Source organism: Cyanistes caeruleus, chromosome Z, assembly GCF_971803275.1.
Source record: "Cyanistes caeruleus chromosome Z, bCyaCae1.hap1.1, whole genome shotgun sequence".
In the NCBI taxonomy this organism is placed as follows: domain Eukaryota; kingdom Metazoa; phylum Chordata; class Aves; order Passeriformes; family Paridae; genus Cyanistes; species Cyanistes caeruleus.
The window spans coordinates 44,282,330-44,310,070 of NC_141732.1; the positions used below are offsets into that span (position 1 = coordinate 44,282,330).

The 27,741-nt window shown below is 38.6% G+C and overlaps 1 protein-coding gene across 12 annotated transcripts in view; it reads left to right on the plus strand.

Moving 5' to 3' along the window:
- Window positions 1-3,245: 3,245 nt before the first annotated feature.
- UBQLN1 (ubiquilin 1) overlaps window positions 3,246-27,741 on the plus strand; it is a 39,255-nt gene continuing 14,759 nt past the window's right edge. For 9 of the 12 annotated variants that reach the window (XR_015280889.1, XR_015280887.1, XR_015280890.1 and 6 more), the window contains exons 1-8: window positions 3,246-5,837; window positions 17,176-17,327; window positions 21,029-21,144; window positions 22,546-22,808; window positions 23,553-23,711; window positions 24,338-24,581; window positions 25,079-25,221; window positions 26,140-26,223. Coding sequence is in view for 8 of the 12 variants with exons in the window: in XM_086868908.1 (XP_086725034.1) it covers window positions 5,682-5,837; window positions 17,176-17,327; window positions 21,029-21,144; window positions 22,546-22,808; window positions 23,553-23,711; window positions 24,338-24,581; window positions 25,079-25,221; window positions 26,140-26,223 (1,317 nt within the window). In the remaining 4 variants the exon portion in view is untranslated. The remainder of the gene's footprint in view (window positions 5,838-17,175; window positions 17,328-21,028; window positions 21,145-22,545; window positions 22,809-23,552; window positions 23,712-24,337; window positions 24,582-25,078; window positions 25,222-26,139; window positions 26,224-27,741) is intronic. The other 3 variants (XM_086868909.1, XM_086868905.1, XM_086868906.1) reach the window with 1 other exon arrangement.

Sequence of the window (27,741 nt, forward strand, 5' to 3'; positions counted from 1 at the left end):
TGATTACCTGCTATTCTATGAATTTATCTTCCCTTAAGTTTTAAGGAAGTTTAAGTTTTATATTTGTCCATATATTCCTATTTGACATACTTGGTTTGATGCTCTTTTTCTTTCAGGACATTTAGTAAAAGCTTCACCCACCCCACTCCCTGCCCTGTCATCCTCCAGTGTAGACCTGTGTTGTTCCTTGTGCTATAGTTTGACATACTTAAAAATTAGTTTGCATCATGCTTGCTGATTAACAGAAGTCCTATTTAAATTAAACTAAAACTGGATTCTAGAAATGCCTTTTGATGCCATCATAAAAAAGTCCATAAAAACCAGTTTTTAAGCCTTAAAGAAACATTTACATGTTTCTCACTTGGGCAATGCTGAATACAGTTCTTATTCAACACAACTCCTTTCCCTGTTCACCATTTGCTGTATTAGCCTGTCCAGTATAGAATTAGTCTTTCCAATATAAATTACATAGAATTCTTCAATCAGCTGATTCCTTTCTCTTCTATGTTCTTAAATTCTTTCCATGTCTCGGAAAGAAATAAATAATTTTCTCATATCTAGTTCCTTCTACATTTGTAATAAGACAAAGATTTTTTTTTTGTAGCTGTTGCAGTCTGTTTCAGGAAGGATACTCCTCGTATGCTTTCTTTGGAAAATTCAGCAATTGTTTCAATATTATTTTCTCAGAATGGGTCACTTTGGAATGTGGCTGTATATAAATTGGCAACAGATAGATTTGTTATTCTTTTGATTTCATATACAAATATTCAGCAGTAATTTGTATCTGTTCTAGTTACTTTGAAATAAGCTGTAAATTGTGTCACAATACAATAAAACTTTTCTTTTTCAAAAAGGTTAGTCAAAAAAAAAATCGAACCCTCATAATTTAGGCTGAGGTAGGAAAGCTAGAATAAAGATGAAGAGCAAAGGGCTCTCATTTACTGAATACTGAAAGAGTTTAGACCGCATAGTTTCGGTGCTACCTTTAAATATGTAGTTAAAGTCCTGAAATGAGAGGAACTTTCCCAACAAAACAAAGAGTTCCACGTAACAGAGGCTAGGGAGACAAAGAGGCTTGTTGGAAAGGCCAAAGCACAGTGTACATGTAGAGAGCAGCTAGAGAAAATTCTGGGATGAATTCTGGGACAAAGACAACTACAAAACTTTAAATATGGTTTTTGTGAATCAAACTAACAAAAATAACTCAGGTTAGGCTAAAAGTTACAGAGTACAATTGGAAAACATCTGCTAATGAATTGGGATAATGAAAGGGATTTTCCTAGAAAAATGAAAGTCTTTTTTCTAGACTTTTGAAAGGGTGATTCTTTGTAAGAATTAGAAAAGCAATCACCAAGAAACAAATCATACTGCAAGTGAGACAAGATTATTTCATTTATTAGAATTATTGAAGACCTGGCAAGGATACTGCCTTCTGACTGAGACGTGACAAGGGCATGTGCTTGAAATTTGCTGTACTAAAGGCAAAGAATCTGCACAGTGAGCCCCCTATCTACAGCAGGAGATAATCACTATCTACCCAGTTATGCTTTAGTATTAAGCTTTTTTAATTGAACCCCTTTAACTGAGTGTAAAGTAAGAGCCCTAACCTTTGTTCTGGCAAATCAGGAATGGAAAAAAAATATGTAGAATATCTTTTTAATGTCTTAAGAAAGTAGAAGTCTATACTCTTCCCTTTTACATTAAAAATAAAACACAGGTGTTTATATTATGTTTGGTTTGAATATTCAGAAATACAAGGAATGTTATGCATCACTTACATGAGAACTTTGGAGATATTGTATGTAAGTTTTACTGTCATTAGACCACCTGAGGCCTCATCTAAATTCAAGTCTGTGTCACTAATGTCAGGTAAAACATTAAACAGAATTCAGCCAACTGGTTCAAAACCTTTTGGTAATATTCTTAATTTGACTCAACTTGTTGTGACCCACTACTTTCACTTTGATTCAAAATACTGTCTGGTCACTGCATGTCCATTTTCTGTTTGTTTGTTTGTTTATCTGAAGCCAAGTTAGATGGCTTTGCATTGGTTACAACTAACTGTGGAAAAAAATACCAAATTGATGCTGTCTAGTCAAAGCTGGGAATGAGGTTGAACTTCTGCAGTAAACATCAGTAACTGTAGGTGAGGAAAATGAAGTGGCATAAAAATTAATGGTCTAATAAACATGCTGAATTCTGTTCCTTAATATCAGCAATTAATGAAGAAAAGTTGCACAGGTGGCTTTAGAAAGGGGAAATAAAAGCATAGGTAGAAGAAAGTGGGAAAGAAAAGAAAAACAAGAGGAAATAAGCGTTTTTAAAAATCTGTCAGGCTAAGATGATTAAGAACTCAAAATTCTTTGCTATATTGTTATCATTTTCCATGCACTGTTTATAAGCATATATGTTCTATATGTTCTATATGTTCTCAACTATGACTGAGAACCCATATGCATGTTGTTCTGGTTTAGGGTATTTTCCATCTGGACCCTTTCAGTTCTGGCAAATGAGATCCCATATTCCTGTTCTCTGCACCAAAATTAACATGAAGATAAAAACATTCTTTGTTAAAGTCCCCTCTTTGCTTAGTTAAGAACTTTCAATAATGTCCAAGTTATTTCCTATAAATTTTTAGTATCCTTTCCACTTATAACAAATATACTTCAGTAAATAACACAAATGATTGTTCCTCTAACTTGTAAACTTCTGCTAGCTATAACCAGGTAGAAATTGTGCTACTCTTGTACTAAGTCTACTCATGGAATGATACAGTCAGCAGGAGCTGTATCTATAAACTGCAAATAGCCTGCAATGAGGACTATCTCCTTACTCTGAGATCTAATTGCTGCTTGAAATCACTGCTTGATTGCAGTGCTACAGAATGCTACTGTATGGTGTTCCTCACTCTGCCAGTCAACAAGATATTGTGGTACAGGCACACATCCAAGTATTCTGCTGCAGCAGAAGTCAACACCTTGTAGCATCACAACCAGTATGCAAAATAAAATGTGCGACCAAAGAAAGTCTAAATACTTGAATATGTCACAGCCTGAGCAGTGGTCTGGGTGCCGTGGCCTTCCCAGAGAAGCGTCCCTGGAAGGACACTCTTGGGTGCTCAGGCACTCCCTGCCCTGCCAAGAGTGATCTCAGCCCTGAGCCCTGAAAAGGGCTCTTGAGCCATTGCAGCTCTTCGGTTGATATCTGGGAGACACAAAAGGAAGGACGGGAGCCTCGTGTGGTGTTCCACAAGAAGCCTTTATTCTTGGGCCAGGAACAAGGAGAACTCTGGCTTCCACAAAGGGGTCAGGGACAAAAGACTCCAGATAGTCAGAGGGAAACAGGGGCTTATACAGGAGCATCACGACTAGTCCACTGAGGGTTCAGGGGCAGAGCAAAAGGGAAGGACCAATAGAGTACACAGAATTTGCATGGGGTACATAAAATTTGCAAGGGCTGCAAGGCATGCTGGAAGTGACTCCTTTTGTTGCCCCAAAAGAGAAGGGACTCTTCTAGGAGCTTTCCCCAGGAGGGAGAGTTGTGGGTTCATTGTTAATTGGCCCACTGGCCTCCATCCGAGTATACCTGGAATCATTCTTATCTGCAACAAACAAAAGTTCTAGAACAGGCAAAACCTGGAATTCCCTTCAGCCAATCTTTCGTATTTCTCTTTTAAGGTCTCTTAGCAGGTCTTCAATTCCTTTAGTAAAAATGTTAAAAGTTTTGGAGCCTACCATGCTGTGTTACACTATTTTTAGTACTAGATGAACCAATCTACAAAGGGTGTCTGAGATGTTATCCCAAGAGCAGAACAAACCAGCAAATCATCTCATGATTCAGGCTACTGTGGGAAGCATCCATTCTCATCTAAGCAGAAAAGGACATTTGATTCTACAGTTCAAAGCCACTTATGTATTTTACAACTAAACAGGAATAGACATCTTGAATTTCCTGAGAGGCAAGAATATTTGGGGAGAACGCCTAATTTGGTAATGCAAATTTAATTTGTGTTTAAGGTTTTTTTTGTCCAAGTTTGAGGAACATGTGATTTCCAGCTATGGAATACTACCTTTGCAGTACCTTTAAAGTGGTAAATGTCTAGTATTTATTACTCTTTAGCTGAGTAACTTAAAAGCAACAGTTACTGAATTATTTCATTGATGTAGGTTCACAAACTATGCCAAAGTAGATTTTTGCATCTTTCAACACCAAATCCCTGCATCTCACTACAGGCCTCTGTAACACCTCATAGACTGGAGTTCCAGCAAACCACAGTTGCATGTGTATGTAGCACCTGCACTCCCAGGTCCTAGCTGAGAAACTCCTGGTGAAACTTCTGCATGGATTTACTGAAAATCCAAGGCACACATCCCTTGCACCTGGCAATAGATTCTAAGTTTTCCTATGGCTTGTGTCAGCTTGTGCTGCTTGTAGGGGGGAAGGTACTGGAACGACAGGTGAGGGGCTGCTGCAACTGGGCTGTTTATGTCACTCAGCAAAATCACCAGCAAAGGCATCAGCAAAACCAGGTGTGAGTGACCACAAGAAGTGCTGTGACTACTTTCCTGGGGAGCCTGCTCCAAGGTCAGACCAGCCTCTGGGCAAAAAACCCTCTTCCTAATATCCAGCCTAAATGACATGGCTTCAGGCCATTCCCTTGAATCCTGTCACAGTGAAAGCGTGATAACGTTTATTGAAAAGGCTTGGTCTCATAGTACCACCTTAGCACCACTAATGGTATACCAACCACTAAAGTAAGTACCACTTTAAACCACCTTAACTAAGTGATTAAAGCATGCAGAGGAAACTAAAATCTAAAAAGAGGACTAAAACCTAGAATCACACAGAGTAACAGAATTGTTAGGGTTGGAAGAGACCTCTGGAGATCATCATCCAGACCAAGTCCCCTGCCAAGGCACGGTCAGCTACAGCAGGTTACACAGGAACACGTTCAGTGGGGTTTTGAATGTGTCCAGAGAGAGTCCATGACCTTGCTGGGCAGCCTGTTCCAGTGCTCTGCCACCCTGAGTGTCAAGTTCTTCCCCATGCTTAAGTGGAATTTCCTGTGTTTTAGCTTTTGGCCACTGCTTCTAGTCCTGTCACTGAGCACCACTGAAAAGAGTTTGGCACTGTCCTATTAGGCACCCACCTTTGAGATTTTAATGTGATAAATACTTGTATGTATTGATGAATGCCCTCTCAGTCTTCCCCAGACAGGCACAGCTCCTGCAGTCTCTCCTCATACGAGAGATGCTCCAAACCCCAAATTATCTTTGTGACCCCCCACTGGACCCTCTCCAGAAGCTCCTTGCCTCTCTTATCTCCCTCCTCTTCTACTGAGGAGCCCAGAACTGGACACGGCTCTCCAGACGTGTCCGTGGAGGCTGGGGACGGCCAAAGGCCAGGGATGTGACAGCCCAAGGCCAGAAGTGCTGCGGGAGGCCCGGCGCGAGTCCCCGCGGGCACACGCAGGCCCTGGGGGCGCGCACGGCGCCGGCCGCGCGCACGGGCGGTGCCCCTTTCTAGTAACTTCCCCGTTGCGCTGCGTCATCACGGCGCGCAGCCGCCGGGCCAGGCCGTTTCCGGTGTCGCGGGCGCGGCGCGAGCGCTCGGCTGGAGCAGTCGGGAGCCGGCGGCCAGGCCCCCTGCCCTGCTCTGCTCTGCCCCGTCCGCACACGGCCATGTCGGACAGAGCGGAGGGACCCGCGGCGGGCCCTCCGGGCTCCCCCACCCGCGACTCCGCCGGTGCCTCCGAGCCGCGGATCATCAAAGTCACGGTGAAGACTCCCAAGGAGAAGGAAGAGTTCGCCGTTTCCGAAACCAGCAGCATCCGGCAGGTGAGGGGCGGCGGAGCAGGCTGAGGGGGCCGCATTGGGGCCGGGGCCGAGCAGAGCGCCGCCCGGGAAGGGAACGCCGGCCCGCGGCTCCCGCCTCCGGCAGCGCGGGGCGAGGGCCCTTCCCGTGACAAAGCAGCTTCTGCTCGCCCGAGTCGCGCCGGGCGCTGTTGGGCAAGCACCAGCACCGATCCCGGCCCCGGAGAGGATTGCTGCCATCTGGGATAGTGGGGGTAGTGGAGAGACGTGCCGCCTCGTACCCTTCTCACCGGCTTCTCTCTGTTGCACTGCAGAGGGGTGGCTCGGAAGGTGGATGTAGGTCATTTGTGAAGTCGTTGAGTCATAGAATGGCTTGGGTTGGAAGATTTAAAAAAATTTTCCAGTTCCAGCTCCCCTGTAGTAGGTGGGGACACCTTCAGCTAGCTCCATCCAACCTGTCTGAACTTCCAGGGATGTGCCATCCACAGCTTCTCTGGGCAGCCTGTTCCTGTGCCTCACCACCCCCAGACTAAAGAATTTTTTCGTAATTGCTAATCTAAACTCTCTTTCAGTTTCAAGCTATTGCCCCTTGTCCTGTCAGCACATGTTCCTGCAAACGCTCTTGCCTCATCTTTCTTTTAAGTTCCCTTCAACTACTGGAAGGGCCACAATTAGGCCTTCCCAAAGCCTTCTTTTTTCTCATTTTCTAGCTGTGAGTTGTCCTGTTGAGCTGACTGGTTTTGGTGGTAGTTGTCTCATTGGCTGATTAACATGACTGTAGAAAATATACTAATCACTTATATCTCTTGTATTTCCAGTGGTTATTTTGGTCTAACACTGTCTTTGAAAACAGCAAGTAGGCCTTCAACTTTGGGAAGTCATAGCCTTGTACTGTGTAAAATATGCAGTCTCCTGGGCTTAAATGTGCTAGTTACAGATATGGTACTTAGCATGGCACTACTATAGATAGTATATAACTATGATCAGATAACCAAGTTATTAGGGATTTTGTGCCTTCCTGTGGAAGTCTGTGCTCCCTAAGACTGTGACACAAGTCTCAAACTAGTGACACCTGCTGATTCATCCACACTGTTTCCTGCAAGTCTTTTGGTTTTGTAGAAGGTTTGCTCTTAAAATATTCCTTACCACTTCATTTATTTAAATTAGAAAGGAACAAATCATAGAAAAGATGCTATCAAAATGTAAAAGCGCAGAGTCTCCTGCTTGTAAAGGGTATAGACATTGCTAGATTCAGAACTTCTTTCATTTTCCATAGGATTTTCCAGTTTTCTCCTTCTAATGGCTTTAAATGTGGCAACTTTGTGCTGTTCCAGAGTTTTTTGATGTCATTGGTATTGCAGACCTCACCAACAAACAAATACGTCTGAAAGCACCACTTATGTATAGATACAGAACTTGACATCTTTCCTTGAAGTGTGAGCTAAAGGACAGTCTGGTTAATAGAAGAAGATACAAAAGATGAAGTAAAGGCTCTGAAATTTCAAATGTAGTGCTAGGACATTCAGCTGGACTGTCAGACTTGTTTCACCTAGTTGCTGTGAATAGGGAAAATTCTGATATTTCTTAATTTTTTTTTTTGTCCTTATGTGTGATCTAGATACAATTCGGTCTTGTGTTGTTTTTTTGTTTTTTTCTCTTTCGTACATGAGTATTTGGCTAGAAGTGTCCTAGACTTGAGTTTCATTGAGGTTTTCTCCAGCTGCCAGTGCATTGAAGCTGCTCTCTTGTCTTCTCTAGTCTTTTGGCAGCTGCAGTGCTGTGTGCCGTGAGCTACTCTCTCTGCAAGCTTGATCTAGGCATTTCTCCTGAAAGTAAAATGACCGTGTTTGCTTTTTAATGTTGTCCACTGCTTTCCCAGCAATCTCAGTCTGAAAGGGGTGCTTTTCACTTCTCTATTCTCCATAGATTTGTAAGCAGCATCAATGCAGTTTTTGTAAAAGTCTTTGCAGTTTTGGGGCTTTTGTTTTGTTAGGATATTTCAGAAGAGAGATTTATAAACTGAATCTAACTTGAGAATTGTGTTTGTCCTGAAAAGCAGTCAGCCACTAACTAGTTTGGGTCCTTTGGAAATAATAAACAGATTTACTAAAGCTGTGAATTTTGTAATGCATTTGACTTCAATGGGTTTGTTTCAGATTTGAATACTGGTGGAGCTGTGAAGTTTACAAATAAACAGTTGTCATAAACTGAAATAGTTGTACAACCAATTAAGAGCATGAATTTTTACTGAAAACAGTCATGCAAGCTTAGGGAATTAACAGAGGACGGTACTTCTATACAGATTCTCTGAGTGTTGTCTCTCTTGGAACTGCTGTTAAAATATTAGATCTGCACTTCAAGCTTAATTCTTGTCAAGTAAGATTGTCCTGCTGGGTTGACCATTGCATTGAAGTCCCAGGCAGTGGGACTAAAAAATGCACTGTCCCTATAGTGTGGCTGGGGCTTTTACTCTGGCTTTTACTCTTAAACTGCAAAAAAGGAGCTGTTGATAATAATAAGCATCAACAGTAGATATAATGTTTCTAGAGCCAGCCTTGAAAATAGGTTAATCTCAAATACCAGGCAAGTTCAAATGCATCTGGGATCAGCAGGTGGTTTGTACAGTTGAGATAGGTGGGCCAGTAACTTGTAGGCTGAAAAAAACCCAAAAAAAAACCCCAACAAAAGAAACGCCCTCAGTATATTTATGTAGCTAACATTAGAACTTAAGTAATTGAGTTATTTATTTCTTTACAGTAATTTCAGAATACTGCTAGAACATGAATCTAGATTTTTGTGTCATCAGGGCCAAATTTGGGGCTAAAAAACTTGTATTTTATGTTGCTCCATAAATGTAAGCCAGGCCTGCAACTTTTCTGTCAAGATTTTTTTCTGTGTTGGAAGACTTCAGCAAAATAGATTTGTTACTGTGATCCTGAGTTGTACAGCTGGAATAATGAGTATACAGGTTGGTATGGAAAACAAACTGCCCCTCTGGAAGGTCAGTTGATTGCAGCTGCTGTCCATCTGTCTTTTATTTTCCGAAAACTATCTGATTGTACTGAGCACAGTTTGGCTCAGGACAAGGACCAAATATTTGTATTCTTGACTGTGCATGATAACTGGTCTTGCTCCAAGCATGGACTTAATGAATACATGGGGGGTAAAAGATGAATACCTCTAAACTTGTTGTCTTTAGCTGACCCTGACATTGCTGATACTCCAGCTCATTAAACTGATGATACTGCAACTCATTTGTCTCTTATCCTGTGTTTCTTTCACTCGGTTTATTTTCTAAGTTTGTGGCAATACGATCTTTGCAATTTCTTGCTTAGCAGAGGTGTCTTAATATATTTTGGTAAAGCCTGTGTACAAATTAAAAGTGTGCTCATTTTAGGAGCAACTCATGCCTTCGTGTCTTAGTGAATGACTTGAATTGTTTGAGTGTTGAGGTGCTGGAACCAGTTACATGGAAAAGCAATTTTTTTACCCTCATCATTTAGAACGAGGGAGTTTTAGAAGAGTTAAAGCTTGCTGATGCTTTTTGGTGCTGTTTTAGTGCCATGTGTGGACCTTTGAAGTATTCAGGAGTTTATTAGAGTGACTGTCTGCCATTGTGTAGCACGCTGAAAGATACAGAGTTGTCCATTCCCTGAGCATTACAACTCTGAAACAGAGTAACATGCCTAGCTGTGTATTATGAACTTCTGGGCTGGCAAACAGTGGATATAATAAATCTGTGCTAATAATTTCATAAACTTGAAGTTCTTGCAGAGAATGATTGCCAGTCCTTTGATTGTATGAAAATTTCAGAGCAATGCCCAACAGGAAGAGTTAGTGAAGTTAAGTTTAGTTCCATAGATAATAAAATAGATCTTTTTGCAGGTTTAGGGTTCGCTCCTCCCCCCCCCCCCCCCCATTTTTATTTAGCTTCAACCTTTAAATAAAGAATCTCTTCAGTATGGAATACAGTTTTCACTAACAGCATATTTAACAGCTTCTAGTTTGTTTTTTTAAAGTAGGTGAACACAAATGTGTTTTCTGCACTAAACTACAGAGCTCATGAGCTACTTAAGTGTAAACGTATCCATTGTGTTGAGATTGATTTTTGTCAAGTGGAGAGCTTCTAAATTTTATTTTTTGATTCAAATTTGTTTATGGTTGAAACTTTAAATCTATAAATCTAGGGTTTCATTTTTGTACCTGCTTCTCGCAATCTCAAATTGGTCTCCTCTGCTGTATAAAGATCACACGTGTAAATGTTAAATTGTTAAAGCATTGAGTAATTTGCTAGTGGAGCATCTTTCCTGGCTTGCATATGCTTTTAATATTTTTAAATTTTTTACATTAGTTTTACATTTTAAGAAACCTTGCTTTATAAAAACAATTCTTCTAACATGATCCATTTCTGTTTCACTATTTTTCTCTAATCCAGGGATTACTGAATGGTAAAACAAAATAGGTTTAAACTATATAATGGAATCCAGTCTGTTCTTTGTTTCCAGGATTGTGATTCAAGTTTCTGTTGTTTTTCAGGTGTCTCAAGGCACTTGAATACATGAAGTATTTAGTGTTAGGTTTTCCATCGTCTGATGTCTCAGTGCATTGTAACTTTGTGGAGTCTGCCTTGTGATATACTTTGATTATACATATTTACATATTTCTTAACCTGGATTTTTTTCCCCTCATTTTGTAATATCAAAATTGTTTTAGAGTGATGGTAGGTGGTTATTTGATAGAAGAACCTTCAGAAGTAGAAGTGTATTGACTTTCCTGACTATTGGTTTAGTTAGATGTAACTCAAAGGGATCAGTTATCTGTCTATAGTACTCTACAGGTGTTTTCTGATAAATGACTGGCAGACAGAGTAAATTAAGAAAACCTATTTCAGTAGTAGTGTGAAGTGTCTTTTGTGTAGATACTTTTCTGCATAAAAGTAAGACATTCATTTTTATTTCCATTAATTAATTTTTGATGTTATCTACATCAGATAGGGCCTGCATTTGTCATGTGAGTTTGTTTTGCTAAAATCCCTTGCCCTCAGTTGGGGCTGTCACGTAGTTTTAAAAAACTGTGCTGTGTACAGTTCAAAATTGCCAACAGCATAGAAAAACCTGTAATGAATAATAAGCTGTGGTAGAGGTGTCATGTAAAGATTTTAAAAACCAATCAATATTTCAATCTAGTGACTATAAACCTTGTCTCTGTAAAAAGCGTCATTGGATAGGAGTAAAGTTAGGGTAAAATCTTAAGAATTTGGAATATGTGGTGACATGGTGTTCTGATTTTGATTGGGATAGAGTTAATTTTCTTCTTAGTAGTTGATGTGGTACTGTGTTTTGTATTAAGTGCAAGAATAATCTTGGTAACACACTGATTTTGGCTCTTGCTAAACAGTGCTGTTTTTTTTTAAGAATGTTACTCACTTACTCAGAGACTTTCCAGACCACACTGCCACTTTCTCCATCTTCCATGTTTTCTCCTCCCTCTCCTCCCTGAGCCAGTGCTTTGTTTGTTAAATAATGTTGAATGTTGTATAAATTAAAGTTGAGTTCCCTAATACAGTTGAGAGTTTTCAAGATGAAAATAACAGCGAAAGAGAGGAGTTGAAGCATTTTCTATCTTTACGCTGCACAAAATCCTCAATGGATTGTGTTGAACCTTAGTGTCCTGTAACTTACAAAGTTTTTTTTCTCTTTTCACTCTTCTTAAGTTGTCAATCAACCCAAGGCAGGCTGGAGAGGAGAGTTGGAAGCACAAAAGGTCAAGATCACAGGTCGAGATAAGAACAATTTACTGGAAACAGAAATGAGATAAGAAAACAAATATTAGCAACAACAATACTAATGACAGAGGGTGCAAGAAAATCAATGATTCACATGGAAAAAACTCCTTTGATAACTGACAATACTGGACATCTCCCTCCACCATTTTTTCTTGACCAGAAGGAGCCCCTTCTCCCTGGAAGAGATTCCATTTCCCCAGCTGCTGTCAATGACAAGAGGTGGTATGGAATAACCTCTGGGTCCTGGCCATGCCCCCTCCTGGATACAGCAAAAATTAACCCTTTCCTAGCTTGAGCTTGAGCTTGAGTACTTGACAGTACTTACTCTAAATGGAGTTTACGGTTTGTGTTGCTTTGTCAGTGATCAGGCACATAATGAAGAGGGAAGGAGTAGATTGCAAAGTGCTTTTATGGAGAAGCATTGCTTCTCCAAAAAAAGGCTTGGAGAAGTGCAGTGGCTTGCTGAAGGATCCCTGGAATGAATAGAAATGGCTAGAGCTCGAGTTGTGAGCCCTTTACACTACTGTGTGCTGCTACAGTTTACCCTTTATGGGCTGCTATATCTGACTTTGTGTTTTGAAATGTGCGGGTTTTATGAGTTAGATTTGATTGCAGACATTTGAGGAAATAATTTGACTGTGAAACTAGCATGGTTCATTGTCAAAGCCACCTTAAGATAATAACTTCTTTGAGACATGAAAGACAGAGTACACTTACATAGAAACCTTATTTTTTTTGTTCTTTCTAGCTATGTATTATATGTTGTGGGCCAAAAGTGCTTGTATTCTTGCTTGAAATGACAAATTCTTGTCTTCCTTCCTGTAGCATCCTAGAGTTGTGCAATGGAACCCTGTTTTTACTGACTCACTTCAAGCCAGTCATAAGATGACCAGGTCGTGATTCATCACAAAAGGAAACCACAGCTGTCAGCTGTGGTCGTGAGTGTGTTTGGCTCCTTACTTCTTGGGTCAAGATGACCTGTAACCATTAATTCTGTTGTATAAAAGAGAGCTGGAGCTCATCAAAGTTTGTTTCTGAGACTGCTCAGTGTGGGTGTAAGACAGACTGGAGTTCAGTCAATATGCTTAACTGTGTATGTTGTTAGGAAAGACAGTTGAAAGTTTAAATATTATGGGTGTGTTTTGAAACAGTGGTGGCGAACAAGGTAAAGCTGCTTCAAAATCTTTCTTTGTAGTAGAACCGTTTGAGGGACTGCTGGGGATGAAAACTGCAGTTCAGCTTTCTATGTACAAACATTTGCTTCCATGTTATCCTCTATTGTGTTCAGAATGGAGTTTCATATGAAGAGAGTCAGCAACCATACTTTTTTTTTAGTCATTTAGATAAAATTGTAGCTCAGTATTTTCAAAGTAGTTGAAGGTTTTAGGGGCCTGTTTTCTGTTACTTTCAATGGGACCTGGGTGTTAATTGCCCAAGACCTCTTCCAGGTTGTTACTTTAATTTAATTTTTAAATACTACTTACTAAGCTGAACTTGAGAGAATTTGGGAAAGTATATTTTAATTTATTTGGTTTTTTTTTTTTAATTATTTTTTTGCAATACTTTGTCTTGTGAGTGGATAGTAAGATTATTACGGTTGCTGGTTTTGATGTCATAAAATGAGTCAATTGAAGCTTTTGAATCATTATATGGTGGTAATATGTCAAAAGATAGTTTGAGTGTTAATACTTTTACCTTAATTAAAACTTCACCAGGTTCTTCCAAGGCCAGGTTGTCAGTTGTTGATAGGTTAATGTTTAAATTACGGATCTGGTCTGCAAAGTGACAGTGCAAAACAATATCTGGTTTAGTCAGCTGTTCTACTTCATGTGTATGAAGCAAAATATATTTGCTTTGTTTGGTGACAAATGTTTGCTTTGACTAGCTTGGATACCAGTATGCATTTGTTCAGCACTAGGTATCAAGATGTTATGGTCTCCATCCTTACCTTTCAGAAACCTTCAGCGACAATCAATTTGAGCAGGTGTAGTAAAAATCCTAGCTTGCTTCACAGAGAGTTGGGTTTTTTTTTCTACATGTTTTAACATAGAACAAGAAAAGGCAGGTTTTGTTAATGGTGATTATTTTAAAGTTCCTTTGAAGATAAGGGTATTTGGCATGGGATTGAGAGTATAAACAAGAAGTGCTGATGTGCTGCTAAAAAGCCAATGAGTGTTCTCAATATGAAAAACTATACTGCTCCTGTATTTCAAAGCATAAAAAAGCCCTACATTTATGTAAAAAAGTTAACTTGAGATAAAATGGCAATTTGGATAAAGTGCTTTGAGCTTTGGATTTCTTCTAATTCTTGTCAAATCTACAAATCGCCATGCAATGAGGAGAATGTAAGCTTGAATCAACTCACTCTGGTTAAGAATGCTTTTTACTTTTCTTCCTAGGAAAACCAGGCCTCTGTCTAGACATTAGTCTGGTGCTTTAGTCTGATTCCCACTGTGTTTTCTCTTCACATATTTTTTAATAATCATGTAAAAAATCGACATGATTTTACATTATTTTCACCTTAGTTACTAGAGAAGTGCAGTGAACTAGTTTCCATGAATACAGTGGGTGTCAAGTATGTTGAAACATTATTTTCACAACTATGAGTGCTCTCCTATGCCCAGATATGACTGGACACATTTATAATACCACAAGGCATAGTATTACTACAGTGAAGTAAAACTTGTATTTTACAACAATAAAGTAAATGAGCTGACATTGTTGGTTGGATTGTTATATGATAATTAAAAGGATGAGTCACTGCAGTAGGAGAATTGGACAGAAACGCTCATCATTTCCAGCCGGTGACGCTGAACTCCTTCTGCTTTTGGTTTTCCCAGTGGGTGAAGTATTTTAACTGTAATTTACTGATACTGTTATTTAGTTATGTTGTGCAAACTGAAGAACAACATAACACAAAAATTAATTTTTTTAGACCTGCCTGAATATGCATTAATTTTTGTCATCATAAAGTCAGCAATTATCATGCAACTGCTTCCTCACTTCTGTCCTGCTTAGTGAAATGGTAAGAGAATCAGAAAAAAAAACAAACAACTCATGGATCAATATAAGATCAGTTTAATATTTAAAACAACAACAGCAATAATAAGAATAATAACAACAACAACAATATGAGAGGGAGAGAGGAGTAAAACCCAAGAAAAATAAATGATGCACAGCACAGTGGCTCAGCACCCGCTCTCCAATGCCCAGCCTGTTCCCTTCACTGGCAGGTGCTCCGGCTACACTGCCCAACTTGGTGAAAGCAGGGATTGGGAAAATGAGGCACCATCCTCTGTTGAAGATCAGGTTCGAGACCCATGGGATCCGATGAGCTACGTCTATAGGCCCTGATGGATCTGGGCAAGGAAACAGCTAAGCCACTAACCATTGTATTTGAGAAGTTATGGCAGTTCCCCAGAGAAGTTCCCACAGACTGGGAAATGCGAAACAGAACATCCATATATTTTGGGAAGGGAAATTGGGAAGACCCAGGGAGCTACACGCTGGTCAGTCTCACCTCAGTGCCTGGTAGGATCATGGAACAGAACCTCCTGGAAATTATGCTAAGGAACATGGAAAGTAAGGAGAAGTTTAATGACAGTCCACACAGCTTCACTAAGGACAAATTTGATGGTTGCCTGTGATGTGGTTGCAGTGGTGGTGGACGAGAGAAAAGTGAGTGACATCGTGTACTTGCACATATGTAGAGTGTTTGACACTGTGCCACATGACTTGTTGCTAAACTGGAGAGATACTATTTTTACAAATGGACTATCAGTGAATAACAAATTTAAAGAGTTGTGAATGGCTCACTGTCCAAGCGGAGACCAGTGATGAGTGGTGTCCTCAGGAATCGGTACAGGGACAAGCATGATTTAACATCTTTGTCAGGAACATAGACAGTGGGATTGAGTGCACCCCAACAGCCTGTGCCATTCAGTGTGATGTGAATGAAGCACTGGAGGGAAGGGATGCCGTCCGTGACAGGCTGGAGATGTGGGCTCGTGAGAACCTCATGAAATTCAACAAGACCAAGTGCAAAGTCCTACATTTGGTTGGGGCAATCCCAAATACAAATACTGGCAGGGTGGATTGAGAGCAGTCCTGAGGAGAAAGACTTAGGGGTTCCAGTTGATGAGAGGCTGGACATGACCAAGCAATGTATTCTCACAGCCCAGAAAGTTGTTTGTATCAAAGGCAGCATGGCCAGCAGGGTGAGCAAGGTGCTCTGCTCTGTTCTGGTGAAATTCCACCTGGAGTGCTGCATCCAGCTCTGAGGACCCCAGCACAGGAAGATATGGACCTGTTGGAGTGAGCCAGGAAGGAGGCCACCAGGATGATCAGAGGGCTGGAGCACATGTCCTGTGAAAACAGGCTGAGAGACTTTTGTTCATCCTGGAAAAGAGAAGGCACCAGGGAGACCTTAGAGGAGATTTTCAGTGGCCAAAAGAGACCTGCATGAAAGATGGTGAGGGTATTTTTACAAGGGCATGGAGTGATGGTATGAGGGTAATGACTTTACCCTCTTTCATATTAGGAAGAAATTCTTTGCTGTTAGGACAGTGCTACAGGTTTCCCAGAGAAGCTGTGGATGCCCAATTGCAGGAAGTGTTCAAAGCCAGACTAGGCTTTGAATAACCTGGTCTAGTGGAAGGTGTCTCTACCTATGGTAGAGGAGGTAGAGGAGTTGGAACTAGGTGATTTTTACATTCCTTTTCAACAAAGTTTTTAGGATTCTGTTTTCCATGTGTGTAGATAATTCTCTTCCTTGCCTCAGCAAAAAAAAAAGTACTAAGTGTATGAAGCTAATCTGTTATTTAAGTTGTTTTTGACAGTCAACACATAGCAAGCAGCCTCTTTTATAAAAGGTCTTGTGGTGATTTCCCATTTAAATGAAAAATGTGTTTTTCACTGTGCCCTGGGCTGCAGCTGCATTTTGTGTAGCTGTGTCATGCATTGAATGAGAAAGCAGAGCCACCTAGGGTATAACTTTTGTCTGTGTGGAAAGGAATGCTAGTTTTGACAAGTGGAAGGAAGGCAGCAAAAATACATCTAAGGAGAGAGTATACTCAGTTCCTTCAAAAGTCTAGATAGATTTATCCTCTTTGTGAATTGCATCATCCATCCTTCAGCAATGGATGGCTTCAGTGGTGTGCACATTTATATGTGTACTTTCTAGTATATAATTATATGCATACTTTACCTGTATGTCTGTACATATGGGTGTGTTTAAGTACTGTATATACTAGTATGTATTTCTATGATGGATGCATGCCTGATTGAAGTCACAGCAGTCTCCAAGAGAAATCAGATTTTTGTTGTCATGACTTATGAAACTAATAATTTAGATGTGAAATTCTTCTGATTTGCTTTTCTGAATAACAGAGAAGTATTTCCTATCTTCCTGTGGACAAAAAGAAGTCCAAGAAACAAAAGTAGTTCTAGTTTGTGAAATACAGAATATGGAGTACAAGTGAGGTAATATAGCATATGTGAAAAATAGATGGTTCTTAAATTATTTTTAAAAATTGCAGTTCAGTATTTAATTACATAAATTATCATTTTTTTGTTTAGTTCAAGGAAGAAATCTCTAAGCGTTTCAAGTCCCACACTGATCAGCTTGTGTTGATATTTGCTGGAAAAATTTTAAAAGATCAAGATACTTTGATTCAGCATGGAATTCATGATGGACTCACTGTTCACCTGGTTATCAAAACACAAAACAGGTAACCTTAATAACAAGTAGTCTTCTGTTTACCTCTAGAGGAGTAAAAGTACTCTGGATTATTAATAGCTTTCTGTTGGGCAAAACTAGATTTGACGAAATCATCTTAATCGATTCCTCGGTTGCAGCTGCTGCAGGACAAAAGTGAAATTACGAATTTACAGTGGTTTTTTTTCATTTATCTTGTATTTTAGTTTGGTTTGTGTTTCTAAATGCATGTCTTTTATTTTGGTTGTTTTTTGGGGGGGTTGTTTATTTGCTTGTTATATAACTTTTTTTTTTTTTATTTAGTTCTGGCTGTGCTTTGGCTTCATAGTTGTTAGATATCATCTCTTACTGTCCATTAATATATGTTATGCAGATTTTCTTTTCACACACGAAGACAGAGTGAATCTTTTCTTTCTCTTTTTTTCTCTGCAGTGAATTTTCTTTCATTGTTTTACCAACACAGTGAGTAAAGACTCTCTGTTTTGGTAAAACAAAGAAGGAAAAATGCTGTGAATTTATCTGGCTGAATAGAATTTAGATTTTGAGGTGGTTTGGGATTTTTTTGGTTTGGTTTTGGTGTTTTGCTTTGTTTGTTTTTGTTTTTCTTTTGGTGAAGAAGCATTAGAATAACAGTTAGAAAGTTCTGTCAGTTGGCTATGTTGCATGCACTTCCTGTGAAGTGCCCAAAAATCCTTCCAACTAGCAGAGTAATAGATCCCTCAAAAGCAGTTTGGTATTGGTCAATAACATGTTCATTCTTTTAGTGTGAAAGTGGTTTTGCTCCTGTTCTACTTAGGTCTTTTCTGTCTGTGGTGAGGATCCCTTCTGATGTGAAAACATTCGATGTTGAAGGAAAGAGCATGGAGTTTAGGAGAGAACAGAAATAGGCTTTCCCTTTCAAGGTCTTACCAAGACACAAAGACCAGCTAGTAACATTAGCATTAAGTAACAAATTCACCTTGAAATTAGTAGCACTAGCATTAAATGTGGATACCTTTTGAAATTGATACCTTCAGTTCTATATTCATGCCCTAGAAGGATTATGTTTTTCATCCTGGAATCAAAATACATGTTTGTACTGTCAGAGGTCTCCCTTTCCTGCCCTGTGCCTCCTCCACCTGACATTCATGCTGATACAACTGAATACAGTATTAGGTAATACTGCAATTCTGTGCCTTGTGCAACTGAATGGGTATTCTGCTGTTGCTATTTTTTTGTTGGTTTTTTTGCCTGCAGTCTGGTGTATGGCAGAGAGGCATCGTGAGTAGTATTAGCAGGATGCTTTTGACTTGCACAGTCTTCAGAGTTTGTAGTTTCATCATGGATATCTGCTATAGCTATACGTACTGAAATACCACTGCCAGCCTCTTGGACCTTCTTGTGTTTTACCTCTGAGCAGAGAAACCCCCCACGAGCACCAATGTCAAATGTGTGGCTTTTGGGGAATTTTCACTGTTCCTACATCTGTCTTACCAGCATTGCACTCCACGTCTTCACTCGTGCCTGCTTTTTTTTGAATCATTTTACAAGAGTGTATTTCTACGATCTGCAGAATGTTTTAATCATGTCTGGGAAAATGAAGTATGAACAAAGAACTACAGATCCTTTTCATGTACCTGTGCTGTCTTCAAATGATGTGTTGAAGGTTTTTTTTTTTTTAGTTTTCCACTAGCTTTGCTTGAATAAACTAAAAATGTTTTAATGCTAAAACCTTCTGGAGAGAATGAAAATCACCTCTAAGAAAGTATAGCATTGTCCTGAAATTTCTCAGTAGTGTTCTTGTTAAAATATCTGTATTTTATGCTCGTCTCAAAAGACAAGATTTAGACCCTGCCAGTGTGGCCTGGAATGTGCTGATTTTTGGCCATGAGTATCAAGATTGATTTGTTCCCAGCTACTTGATGCTGTGCCATTTACTTTTCTGTTGTTGTTACTGTTGCTGCTATGTATCTGAATAAAGTAAAAGTTCTTTCCCAAATTTGGATCTGACAGTGGTCTTTTCCCTTCTAAGCTATGTTAGATGTGTAATTTCGAAACAGAAATCCTCATATATCCCAGACAATCCTTGTTAAAAAAAAGATTACTTTTTTTTGCTGTGCTACATTTTCCAGACTGCTGCACACTTTCAGTGAAATCTTCTAACCTGTCCAGATTCTACATTGTCAGAGTAGCAGTGAGTGATGAGCAGTGGGCAGTGAAGATACATTGAATTTCCAAATAGAGATCTAGGTCAACAGGTATCATTTGTTTACAAGTGCTGTGAGGAAACATAATGGCAAAACAGGTATAAAAGAGGATGTGCTCTTGACAGGAATATCACTGAAAGACTGGAGGCTAGCAGGCTTGACACTCACATGAACCACTGTCTTCAGAGAATATTCCCCAGTTTACATGGGAGCACTGTTGAACTGCAAGTTTCATCTACTTTTCTGTCACACTTCTGAGAACCTTTCCTGTCTATTACATGGAGCAGCATAGTTGCTTGTCAGAGTAGTTTCTCAGTTGAAAATACTAATAGGATTTTATGGTTATTAGTTTTCTTTTACTTATGGAGGAAAGATGTGTGTGTTTTCTAGATGAAAGAAAATCAAAATATCTCTAGCAGGAGAATCATGATCAGTATACGGTCTATAATATTTCTCATTCAAGTTACAGCTGCTTGGCTAATCATAGTCATCATGTGTTGAAAGTTTGCAGTTACTGATAATGAAGATAAAGAACTCTTAAAAACCTTTAGAGGATCTCTGCATTTAAGGCATATTTCTGAATTTTTTTGTACAGATGAGTTTTTTTTTATTGGTGTTTGCTTGAGTTGAGCAAGCACAGACTCGTGTTATAGGAGAAAGGTCCTCCTGGGTGAACTGAGGTATGAAGTCTAGTGTACTGTCAAATTCTCAGATCTTTTTGTGAAGTCTGAATTCATAGTTTTAAAAGTTATTTTATTCTGTAGTACTGCAAATACAGTCATTTATTGATTGTTGAACCACAGCGGAGAATTGATTTGGATTTAAAAGTAGTCTCTTTTCTTTAGAACAGAGAGGCCAGGTTAGCTTTATTCAAGCTCAGTTTCTTGATCTCCTTTACTACATGGCAACATCTGTCTTTCTGCCTGCAGTAGAAGGGTGTGGTGAGTATACAGCCTGGGCAGCCTTTAGTGCCTGTACTAAGTTATGCTGGCTTTAGCTTCATGTGATTTCATTATCAGCCTGTCCTTGAAGTCTTAAAGGTCTGAGTCTGAGATTTGTCTTGTAATAAAACGTGACATTAACTGAATTTCATATTCAAGAAAGCATCCTGTTAGAGACGTGGCATGAAATAATTTCTGCATTAAATTTGTCAGGCTTTATTTCTTCAAGGTGTGGGCATGTTGTCAGTAGTATGTGAGTATAGTGAAGTAAGACATGGATCCTTAAAGCAAGGTAAGGACAGAGAAAACAATTAATTGGCAGGCATCACAGGGTAGGATGAGAAGGTGGTAACGGCTGCAGTAATACCTATCTGTTTTTTCTATTTGAAACTACTGTTCTGAAAAACTGATGACATGACAGGGGTCTGAGAAAGATTTACTGCAGGAAGCCATCTGGGGATAAATGGGTTTTGGTCAAGAATCAAAATATAATTTAAGATTCTCCAGTATAATACTACAGCTGTATTTAATGGCACTACTTAAAACAACTTGTTACACTCTTAAAATTTTTCAAATTGCTTTTTTAGATCACAAGACCACCCAGCTCAACAGGCAAACACCAGTGGGAGTACTGCTACCACATCAACGTCAAGCAGTAGCACCTCAACACCAACATCAACAAATAGTAACCCCTTTGGCTTGGGTAAGAATATTTGTCAGGTAAAATGGTGGGTATCTTCTCTTGGATTCAGGTAATTGTCCCCAAAGCTTTATTACAATGTAGACAGAACTTGAAAAACAAAACCCAAATAAACACACCAGCCAAAAAACTGATTACAGATATATATTGAATTGGCTGTAGAAAGTTTCTGATCAGTCAGTTACCAGAGGAGAGCTGCTTTATTGTTTTATATAGAATCACAAAATAGTTTGGGTTGGAAGGGATACCCATAAAGGTAATCTAGTCCAAACATTGTCCCGATTAGCTGGGACACCTTTAACTAGATTAAGTTGCTAGATAATGGGGCTCAGAGCCCCATCCAACCTGATGTTGAATGTTTCCAGAGATGGGGCATCCATCACCTCCCTGGATAAGCTGTGCCAGTGTTTCACCAAAAACTTAAGATTTGTACTGTTTCACCTTCAGTGGTAATGTGCTACTGATTTTATATTTTGGCACTATGAGTAATTAAATTCCTTCCAGTGTCCTTGTACTTCTTAAAAGTGCATCTGAATTCCTGTTATGTGAATACAGATGAATCATAGAAGTTTGGACCTGTAACATGAAGCCAAGATCTTCAATAAAAGCAACAAAGTTATTTCTAATCTGACAATTAAGTATTTCTTGGGTTTCAAGTCTATTATCATAGTTATCATATCAAAGCTGATAGTATTATCAACTTTCACCTCTGTGAATGAAGAGGCTGCAGTCTATTGACTTAAAAATTATAACCTCTTTCCATAGTTGTGGTGGGGTTTTTTTCATCCTTTTTTGTCTTTTGTTTTGTATTTGGGAGTGGGGAAGAGGTAGAATTGGAAAAGCCAATTATAGTAAGCAGATGATTTCTTATGTTTAAACGGTTCTTTGGTCTGTCTAGTACCTTTTGAAATTTTTTTACTTGGGTTTGGCCAAGCACAAAACTGAAAACATAATTAGTTTCTGGTACATTACTACCAAGAGGAACACAGGATCTGCTTTTAGTTAGAATAGAGAATACTACTTAAATTGGGAGTTTGCTCTTATCATTTAACCAAGATGAGACAGATAATTGATTATTACAAATGCAATTGTTAAGTGCTACTGGATGGGGTATGGGGGGACATGGACCTAAAGCCCCCAAATCTTGGCTTTGGAAAATGAGAAAAAAAGTTGTTAGACTGATAACAAGTTTTATTTAAAAATGCAGTTTGTTGGATTTTTAGTTATGTGTATTATTATTTAAGGAAGCAAACCCTTAGTGAATAGGCCTGAACAGCCTTGCAAAGGATGGGACTTTCTATTCACTTCCATTATTTTGAAGTATATGTTCAAGTGTTTTGTATTCAGAAAAAATGTGGATGTGATTGGAAGGATAGTCAGTCACAATTTTTCATCTTCTTAAAGGTGGCCTTGGAGGTTTGGCAGGCCTGAGTAGCCTGGGCTTAAATACTTCAAACTTCTCAGAGTTGCAGAGTCAGATGCAACGACAACTTATGTCCAACCCGGAAATGATGGTTCAGATAATGGAGAATCCATTTGTTCAGAGCATGCTTTCAAATCCCGACCTGATGAGGCAGTTAATTATGGCTAACCCTCAAATGCAGCAACTGATACAGAGAAATCCAGAAATCAGTCACATGCTAAATAATCCAGATATAATGAGACAGGTACGTAAAAAGATCTATTAGTTCATGACTTGTGATTCTGCTGTTACTGTAAACAACAGGGCAGGAATTGGATGTGCTTAATGGAGTGTGTAAACATTATTGAAGTATTTAGTCTTACTCAGAATCAGTAAAAGGTTGCCATAGATAACCCGTATCTACGTTTCTCGTTCTTAATGTCCAAAATAGACTGATACTTCAGAAAATCTGCAGCATAGCATTTTTGAAAGCAATTGAATACTGTGTAGTCATGTCTTCTGAGGCTAGAACTGGATGTGGCTGTCTGCTCTTGAAACTGGTTGTCTAGCCAGCAATTTTACCATAAGTAGTAATTCTCCAAACTACTGCATATTTTCATTGTGTCTCACTGTGGGTAGTTCTAAATGCTTTTAAAATTAAAAGATAAATAAAAGATACATTGTGTGGCAAAATGTATCAAAATACAAAGAGATTAATAGATGCTTTTGAAATTGTATGTATTTATTTTAAATTTCATACTATAGGCTGCCTGCTGTAGTGATGTTAGAAATAGTAAAAATTATGGTAGAATGCTGGCTAAATACAGAATTGTGTTGACTCACACTGAGCTGACAGTTGATTCAGTTTTAATCATTATTTTAAACTGGCTTATAGAGGGATAACTGAGATACTGCCAAACTATATTGCTGACAATATTGAGGTATTGCTGACGTTTTCACTTTAGAATGGATTTCTTATTAATACAGATTAAACGTTCCACTTCTCTAGACACTAGAACTTGCTAGAAACCCTGCAATGATGCAGGAAATGATGCGAAACCAGGACCGAGCCTTGAGCAACCTTGAAAGTATACCGGGGGGATACAATGCCTTGCGGCGTATGTACACAGACATTCAGGAGCCAATACTGAATGCAGCACAGGAGCAGGTGAGAAAAGATTACAAATGACACAGAAAGGAAATAATTACTTTTTTTTTAATAAAAGAATTTAAGTAATTTAAATTTCCAGTTGTTTACTTGACAAGACTTTTCTTTTACTTTTCAATTCTTGAAACCTGAAGTTGCTATGTAGCCTTTTATTCATGAGAGGAAAGAACTTTAAAAATCCTGTGTTCTTCTGAGCCTGAAGAAATATAGCTATCACTTTGAGTGACTGAGAAGTTATGTTAAGGTTCATAAATTTGTTTCTTTCTTAATTTTTAATTCCTTTAATTAATTGCCTTAAGATTTGGAGGTCTAGTAAAATCCTTTTAAGTTCAGTAACTTTTAACTGAAGGTGAGAAGAATAAAAGGCCTCAAATTGAAAAACCAGTGTGCAAAACACAATTTTACTGTGATGGAAATAGAGTGCAGTAGCAACACTGCTTTCAAAAATAAATGTGATTTAATTTCTTGGAGGGTCCTAGAATCTTTCAGTGTTAGTGTCTTTTCACAATATTTACATTTAATTACTGTAGAGTGGTAAGTATAATTGATGAAGAGCCATAAATGTTTGATTTCATTTTGTATGATGTAGAAATTTGTAGATTATAAGTGTTTTCTTTCCTTTGTAGTTTGGAGGTAATCCATTTGCTTCTTTAGTAAGCAATGCTTCAGCAGGAGGGGACAATCAGCCATCTCGTACAGAAAATAGAGATCCTCTGCCAAATCCATGGGCTCCTCAGTCTAGTTCGCAGACTTCTACCACAAACGCTGGCACTAGTAGTGAGAGCAGTGGCAGCAGCAATGCTGAAAATAGCACTTCTAGCACTACGGGACAGAGCTCAACTGGACCAAATTTGGGACCTGGACTTGGAGGTGTGTTTGTTGCTGCAACTGTATATATGTGCACATACTTGCAAAGTTGCTGGAATGATTCTTTTGTTAGGAAGAAAGTTTTTGATTTAGTTTTTATTGCTATTTACTTTGGTAGAACATTTTACTATTATCAAAGTCCTCTGAAGAAAATCAGGAAAAATAAAAAAATATGAAAAATAATCTTAGTGATAATAATACTTGTATACTGCCTTAAAACAACAAAAGTAACAAATCCTTAGATGAATTGTAGGTTTTTTTCCTGTTTTGGAGCAAATGGGAAAACAGCTAATAATGTGGATGGTTGATGAAGCGTGACAGACAATGTCTGTCTTAACTTCTAGGGTAGGTGGGTCTGTGTAAGCAGAACCATACTGAGGTAAATTTCAGGGTCTTAAACTCATGAAAACCAAGTGGTTATATATTCTGGGTTTAGATAGTCTATGTTTTCTGATAATAGTCAGGATGTTTACTAAAGTGCCCTTTAACTTTTCTTTAAGCTGGTATGTTCAACACACCAGGAATGCAGAGCTTATTACAGCAGATAACAGAAAACCCACAACTTATGCAGAATATGTTGTCTGCACCCTACATGAGAAGCATGATGCAATCATTAAGCCAGAATCCTGATCTTGCAGTACAGGTAAATTGTACTACTTGGTACAGTAATACCTTGTGTGTATTTAAGGGAAAAAAGACAAAACCCAAAGGTCAAAAATCGCCTATGGCGAAAGGGCCAGTTTTTAATGTTAGTTCCTAACTTAATGATATTATTACTTGCTTACTTTCAATGATTTGTTGCAGTGAATTTCTTCAATTTGTAGCTGGATATCATGCCTGACATGCTTCTAAAATAAATGGTGGGGTTATGTATGTTTTGCACAGCCCAAAACTTGTGATCCAGCATTAGGAACAGACAAAACAAGTTTTGGTTATAGATTAAGGTAGAGCTAACAGTAAATAAATAACCACACTAGTTTGGGAGAAATGAAGGGAAGGGACTTGGTGCTTTATGTACATATGACACTGTTTTTAACTTCTTATTTATGACCTGTGCTCACTAAAAATGGAGATACTGTTTTATGAATGGTGTTGCAGAAGTGCTTTCAATTTTTATTTAAAGTGGTAATATTGAAAGTCAAATTCTGAACTGAGATTGAAAAAATATTATCTCTTCTGTGTTAAGTGCTCACTTCAAAGTATCCTTGACTTCAGGTGATATTAGTAATAGCAAAGTTATTAGTAATAGCAAAGCTATTACTTAGATTTGTAGCGGAGGCTCAAGAGAAAAGGATTTTCATCTAATACTTGGCAAGACTGCTTAATATGTATCTGAAAATCCATTCACTTACAAGGGAAAAAAAAACACAATGAAGCAAAAGTGAAACAAATACACAGAAACAAAAGATAACACTCCCCTAAAGTTTTGGCCAAAAGAGTAGATAATTATTATTCTGTGAGGTGATTTTCATAGACTATTGCTGTATTGTCGGTAGTTGTTTTAAAACCTCCAGTGGTTTTTACTGCTTGATCTTTGAAGTTAAATATTTTTGTCCTATAGATGATGTTGAATAATCCTTTATTTGTTGGAAATCCTCAACTTCAGGAACAAATGAGACAACAACTTCCAACTTTCCTTCAGCAAGTAAGATAAGATACTAGCTCTTAATAAAGGTCTTCAAGTCAATGAGCAATACTTTTAGTAAATTGGTGCCTGTCTTTGATTTGGCTAATAGCTAGGTTCTGTAACATATTCTCATTAGTTTTAGATAGGAAGTTCGATTGTTCCTTGATAATATTTTTGCTAATGTCTCCATCTCTTTCAAAAATTAAACCTGACTGTTTTCTATGACTAGCACAACCACTAAGATTTGTTCTTGCTTCTTTGCTTAGAAGAAATAAATGTTCTTACTGCCCACCAGCCAGAACATACCTCTTTGTGACAAGATTTGTTTCACAAATTAAAAGGAATAGTACTTTTCACACTACTAGTTAAAGTTTCAGTATGCTTTTCTCATGCCTATTCAAACCGGCCTTAAATATCTGGAAAAGAGGTCCTAGAACATGTCTTGAAAGACCCAAGTCATTAACTAATTTAAAAGAAGTGGGTTCTGAAATCTTTCCTGGAAAGCTTGCTCTACCATTGTCATCTGCTCGTACCAACATTGTGTTTGCAGCCCAGTTATCCACTTGGTATTAGTTGCCAGTGTGTAGTAGTACCACATTTCCTGAATAGAAGCAAGCAAGATTTTTGTAGAAATTGAAAACCTAATCCACTACGTGAGTTCTGTCATTAGGCAGTCCTTGCAAATTACTGTAAATATGCATTGCTAAGATTGGACTGCACACAGGAGGTTTTATGAGTAAATGAGCACATGCATGAATTACAGTAGCATGTTCAGTGTTCAGAAGATACTGTTTATATTGTTTGAACCACAGGAATGGCTGTGGTGTTTCATATTGCCACCCCTTTGTAATGACTCAGTAGTATCTGAGGAGCTAGTACCAGATTCATGTTTTGAAATCTGAATAATTGGTAATTAATGAAGGCACAATAGGAATCATATCTGTTTCCTTCTGTTACTATTGCCTTGTAATTTATCTGCACAAATAGTTCTCTGTTGTATTCACTGTCTAAAGTTAGGTGATTAACAGTATTAGCAGATGAGGTGTGAAGTGGAGAAATATCTGGATACTCTCAGAATGCTGATAATATTTCAACTTGTGTTTTCTTGTTTATCAACCTGTGTTTCTGTTACGGGACTGGGAGACAGAAACCATGGAATCTGCATAGTGGTATCTTTTGCTATTAAGGGCAATTGCCCACCAGAACAAGGGAAAAATGGCCGCTACTGGAATTAATAACATAAATAGAGATGTGATCCAGGTCACCTTAGTGCTCTAAGAATTGTTGGGCCACCATTTATTTAAGACAGGTTTAAATATTTTCGTAAAGTAGTTGCTGCAGCTTTCTTTGGAGACCCCAAAATATCTACCTCTTTAAATTGGAGTAATCTTCATCTACTGTACATTTAGTTACTAGTTGACTTTTAGAAGTCCAAGAGATGAATGGAAAACATTAATTGCTCTTCCAAAGTCTCTTTATGCAGTCAGATCAGAGTTCTTCATGTTCTATTCTGCAGTTCTGCCCTGCACTATAGGA